A 5,768-nucleotide genomic window follows, 5' to 3' on the forward strand; every position below is an offset into this window, starting at 1 on the left:
AAAAACTGTTTTGAAACCTTTTTCCAAAGGATTGGAAGGATGGATAGGTTTCAGATTTTCATGAAGAAGAACCAGATTGAAATGATTTCCAAAAACATAGAAAATTCTACGAGTTAGTTCAGAATCTATAGGAGAATCTATCTCCTTGAAGCAAGGTCTACTTTGGATTGTGTGTTCTTTACAAATTTTGAAACCTTTATTGTTATCGAGGGAAAACATCTCCAGCGATTTGAAGAAGCCAGTTTAGCCGAATATGCAATTGAGGCAAGAAAGGTGGTAAATCAAACCAAAAACTAGGAATATCTTCCATCAACACAAGCAATGAAGAGTGATCTCCACCTAGTCTTAGCAAAACTAGCAAGAAAGGACAAAGATGAAGAAATCATTGAAGCCCTAAAAGATCTTTAAAGATAGTCAAGATCTTTACCAGATGTACAGTTCAGATGATAGTCCAGAATTTTATCATATCTCAAGTCAAACTTAGCGGACTAATCAGTAGAGTCATATCAGACACTCATCCAAAATCGTGTCATATCCCAGACTTTGTCGAAAGAATGATTTGACAAGTCATAACAACTTTTATTAAAGTAGATTCCACTTATTTTGCTTTTTACAAAATAAGTCAACAAGATTTGATGTGCTATCCTCTTACTTTTATTTTTTTCTCTCTTAAAGTAGCTTTTACTTTATTAAAGTTGGAATCTTTGTTTTTAACTTTTGCTTTATGTCCATTCAAGGAGAAAGCGAAGTTCTGTTTATCCCTTGAAGTAGTCTATATAAGGAAACTCTAACCCTATTGTTCGGGGGAGGAAAAATTAATAGGAGTTTTAGTTTGTTCAAAGACATCTCTCTCAAATATTTTCTTTTCTAGTAAACACCATTGTGTGGGTTATTGTCTCATCTCACCTAAAAGAGCCTGACAGAGAGGCGCAAAGGCACCAACATAGCAATGAGATTGGAAGATTACATTCTACAACTTCGTGGAAGTCCAAAGAAGAGTAGAAAGAAGAACAAGTATTGATCTTTTATTAATTTAGCTCTTCTTCCCCCTTTCATAACGATCTAATTAGTCGTCCTTTTAATTAAGAATTAAGAGCCTCGAGAGAATTTAGAATTTGAAAAATATTTATAAAAAAAAAAATTGAAAAAAAAATAAAATAAAATAACTTTCCGCATTCTTAATTTTAATAGTATTAAAATAAATATTCATTTTTAATAGTATTTTATCTAGAAACAAAATATAATGAAATAAATAATCCTCCTTTTAATTTTTCTTCTTTTAAATAAAATCCTTAACCAACATAGAGCCTCTACAATTCTTTCATTTGAAATATTATCATAGTTCATAGTTTATTGAATCACAAGGCATGATGAAAAAGAAAAATACGCATCGCAAAGAATGCATTGGACAATTTGAATGTTGGACTAAGTGCTATACATAGTTCCCATATTGAATAAAATACAGGGCCTTGTGTGTGTTGACTTGATGGCATGATTTCAACTTCAAAATGTTCTACCTGACATGTTGGATTCAAATTTCTCTTTTATCACAATGACAATCTTTCATGCATACAAGGTAACCACGTTTATGCCATCATTTGGAAATTTCTACTAGAAAATTTGAAGTTAGAGCATGATAGCATAGGTAGGATGAGCATGGGTTGGTTTACTGCAAAACCAAAACAAAATCAACCTTCCATGATTTAGAAAAATCACAAACCCTTGAGGTGATTTTTTACATGTACCAAGGGTAACCAAATCTGAGCTTCAAGTTAGCAGAATTTCCAAATCAAAACCAAATCAATTAACTTTTGAAATAGAATCCTACCAATCTAGCCAGGATGGTTGTTTCAGTTGGTTTGGCAGTCTGACCAAAATTGATGGTTACTCATACCCTGCTTATGAACCATTCAATCTATTTGTACCATTCAATTCTTAGCAATATTCTCATGAACTGAGTGCCCAAACTTTAAGAATACGTTCATGCAAAAACATATTTGAGGGCATGGATTTTTTGACTTTGAATTTAGATAAAATAATATATAAAATTGTACTAAGTTTCCCTCAAATCCACACAAATTCAAATTCAAGACCCGAAATCCATGCTCCAAAACACTACAATAGTGAAAATAAATAAACACACTTGTGCAAATCAAGATCCCATAAGCATGCATGTAATAAAATTGTGTGTGAAACAATGCCCTATATATATGTATAATTTTTTTTGGGAGGGGGGGGGGTGTTGGAGGAGGTTGGGGGCGGAGGGATGCCAAGAAAATGAACAGCAAAATTACACAAAAAATGAGCAGACTTCTGAAAGAAATAATAATAATAATAATAATAATAATAATAATAATAATAATAATAATAATAATAATATGAAGAAAAGGGGAAAAGCATAAGAACACATCAAAAGAGGGGGGGTGGGGGGGATCACAGTAGCTCTGATCCATAGCAGCAGTGCAGACCAAGAGGAAAAGAAGACCAAAAAACAAAGAACCGCAGCTAGGGGTTTGCTACCCCATAAAGAAGAAGAAATGCAGCAGAAAATTCCAGGAAAAAACAGCAGGAAAAAAAAAACAGCAAGAGAAAGAAAAAGAGGCATGATATTTGCAAGATTTAAAAAAAAAAAAAAAAGTGATCCCGTGCTTTTGTCATCTTCTCTTTCCAGTCATTGACACAATGCACACAAATTGAAAGGCTCCAAGCATAAGTAAGTACATGCTCATGCATATCACCTCATCTCAACCCCTACAAGGTGCAAAAGCCATCATTCTTGTCGCATGTCTCGTATGAAAGCCAGAAGATTTCAAATGAAACTCTAATTTCAACATTAGTATCCCACTCATGACTCATGCCTTTGCAAGCTATATTTACTTCTGAATACTTAATGCCTTACATTTGGTTTGTGCAATGCCTGTTCATATGAATAGATTAGTTATAATACGTTAGTTGCAATTAGTTGTACAAAAAGTTATGTTACTACCATAAAGCAAGCAACAAAGTGAAATATTTTATAAATCTATGATAAGAAATAGACAAAGAATAAATATTCTCAAATTTCACTATGGGAATATTTATAAGGATTATATAAGGAATAGCTATAATCTCTCTTCCCAAAATTTTCTCATATTTCATCTTATTCCAAGGAATAGCTATTTTGTAAACCAAATATAACCAAATTCACATAATCACTTTCCAGCAATGTTGTTTGATACCAAATTCCTAGCGACCATCAATCCTTCTTCCTTGATATATTGATAGTATCCCAACTCACAAGATGATCTCTCCCTTCATCCCATTGAACTGAAGAAAATTCCTCATAACACTCTCCAAGTTAACAACTAACCTAACAAGAACCTTCAACAAAGACAAAGAACGAAATGATTGAAGGAAGACAACTTTAGATCAAATCACTATGAGCCCTCATGGAAAAGAAAGCCCCTTTCCAACCATCAAGACAGTTTAAAACATTAGCAACTACTGGATCCTAAAACTGCACAAAGTGAGGATTACCACCTAACTAGGCTCCTAAATACGTCCAAGGTCACTGCAAAAAAACCCAATCCACAGAGTAGCAAAATGAGAAAGAAGTATTGGTGCTTTCGGGCATCCTCTTGGAATTGAATGGCCACATCAAATTTTACATAGCATTCCAAAGTAAATGAATAAAACTACTGGAATAATATCTAAGAAAATCATAAACTATTCAATACCTACAAATATGCTGGTGTATTTAATTTCCTTTATAAACCATCTTTTACTTTGCAGTCATAAATGCTACAGAAAATTCAAATGGAACACTTGAACTCCAGAGCATGCCCATAGATCCCTTAATTGTTCTACTTTTTCCTGAAAATTATCCACATCAAATCCAGAATCCTATGCAGAATATTTTCAAGTTCTAATAATTACATATCCTACAAATTGTTGAATTAACAATTGTATAAGAGAATTGTCTTCTCACCTCAAACTTTTAGGAGCTGCATCTTCATTGAAAAAGCAATTGCAACCCAATCAGGCTGTGCCGCAGACCACTGCAGCTGATTAATTTCAGACCCAGCCGAGTACACAGACACTGGATCAATCCCATTTGGTCCAGCTACCGTGGGCAACTCCCACATAAGCGCCTGTGTATCATCACTCACCGAGCAAATATGCCTAGAGCTCTGCGGCGCCCAGGCAATGGCATTCACACAGGCCCGGTGTCTCTCCAGCTCAGCAACAGGCATCGTAGGAGATCGAATGTCCAAGATTACAACTTTGTTACTGTCCATCAATATGGTCGCCATGTACCTCAAATCCTGCTTGTTCCAAGCCAGCCTCAACAATGGCGTATCAGGCTGGGGGCTCTCGTATATAATAGTGGAATGCTCCTTATCCCTCAAATCGAACATCCTCACAGACCCATCGGCTGAAACCGAAGCAAAAACCCCTGCTTCGCCCCAAGCAATGTCGTAAACCTCTTTATCGTGGGCAATAAGCTGAGTCTCAACAGCACCCCTCTCGACATCCCAAATTGTGCAAGTTGTGTCAATGCTACAAGTCCCAATCCTCCGAGGCTCCACTTCGTTCCAATCAAACGAAGTCAAGGGAGCGCAGAACTCGCTGGTTTTGCTGTTGTTGAGGACCGAGACGGGTTCGATCGAGTTTTCGCGAACTTCCCATAGGCGGAGATAGTCGCCGGAGGAGGCGAGGATGTCGGAGGAGTTGGGACGAAACATGAGCTTGGTGGGAGGGTAGGGGTGGTCAAAGGAGAGGCCGGGATGGGGCTTGAGGGTGAGGGTTTCGTCGTCGAAGGAGATGACGTCGACCCTGTTGTTGTACTCCTCGATGAAGCTACCGACGGCGACGCGGTGGTGGTGGGGGGTCCTGGAGGCAGAAGAAGAAAAGGCCATGGCGTAGAGAGGGTAGGGAGATTCGTAGGCGACAGAGGTGTCGGATCTAAGGGGAGATTCTTGGGTTGAGTTGTCCATTTTCTTCTCAGGGAATTGATTGGGGAGGGATGGAGAATGAGAGCCAACCTGGCTAGGGTTTGTATTAGGGGAGGATGTTAGGGTTTTAGCCTGAAACAGTGAAAGGCGCAGTCTTTAGTTTGGGAAAGGAGAAGAGAGGCAGCCTGGCCAGGAATTATGTTAGGAAAGATGTTCAGCCTGAAACCTTCTTGGATATGGAAAAGAAAGCCTGATTTTTCATTATATTTTTTCTTATTATTAAATATTATTAAGAATAAAATTTCATTTTAATATAAAATTTAAAATTACTTATGCATAAAATTAGATTTTTATTTAGATTTAATACTTATATTGTTGATGCTTGGAAGTAGATCGCTGCTTCAAAAGTAAATTATGCCAAAAATTGATAAAATATCTTTCTCACTTCAAGTATACAAGATGGGAAGTAGGTTTTGGGGAGATTTCAATGGCCTTTGGGGATTTCTTTGGGGGATTTCTTTGGTACCTAAGTTAGTGGATGATTTTTTTGATTCAACATCAAAGAGAATGACTCTCCCTTTTCTCCCATCACCTACCTCCTCATTTATGGGGTAATCAAGAGTCTAGCATCCCCCCATTATGGGGCCCACATAAAAGATTACTAATCTAAGGGTGTACCTTGGTCATGGGGCTTATGTGGAACTAGTTGCTTAAAATGAGCACCTCGATTGTGCGGCTCATGTGGAGATCATTGCTCAAGGTGAGCACCTTAGTTGTGGGGCTCATGTGGAGGTAGTTGCTCAAAATGAGCACCTCGATCGTGGGGCTCACGTG

At 37.3% G+C, this 5,768-nt stretch overlaps 1 protein-coding gene across 3 annotated transcripts; it reads right to left on the reverse strand.

The window, feature by feature from the left end:
* Nucleotides 1-2,585: 2,585 nt before the first annotated feature.
* Nucleotides 2,586-5,174, reverse strand: LOC131160287 (protein TRANSPARENT TESTA GLABRA 1-like). 3 transcript variants are annotated; one of them, XM_058115767.1, is made up of 2 exons: nucleotides 3,968-5,174; nucleotides 2,586-2,917 (listed from the first exon to the last, which is right to left on the reverse strand). In XM_058115767.1, exon 1 carries the CDS (start codon nucleotides 4,974-4,976, stop codon nucleotides 3,969-3,971), a length of 1,008 nt encoding a protein of 335 aa, XP_057971750.1. In that variant the 5' UTR covers nucleotides 4,977-5,174; the 3' UTR covers nucleotides 2,586-2,917; nucleotide 3,968. The 3 variants fall into 3 exon arrangements, with proteins under 3 accessions (XP_057971750.1, XP_057971749.1, XP_057971747.1); XM_058115766.1 differs by having other exon boundaries at nucleotides 2,586-2,751; nucleotides 3,968-5,164; XM_058115764.1 differs by lacking the exon at nucleotides 2,586-2,917 and adding an exon at nucleotides 3,714-3,852 and having other exon boundaries at nucleotides 3,968-5,164.
* Between the last annotated feature and the right edge of the window lie 594 nt (nucleotides 5,175-5,768).

The sequence above is a fragment of the Malania oleifera genome, chromosome 7, assembly GCF_029873635.1.
Source record: "Malania oleifera isolate guangnan ecotype guangnan chromosome 7, ASM2987363v1, whole genome shotgun sequence".
Classification (NCBI taxonomy): Eukaryota; Viridiplantae; Streptophyta; class Magnoliopsida; order Santalales; family Ximeniaceae; genus Malania; species Malania oleifera.

What these genes read in the sequence shown, in the direction of transcription:
- LOC131160287 (XM_058115767.1), bottom strand. Translation starts at nt 4,976, where the DNA reads ATGGACAACTCAACCCAAGAATCTCCCCTTAGATCCGACACCTCTGTC.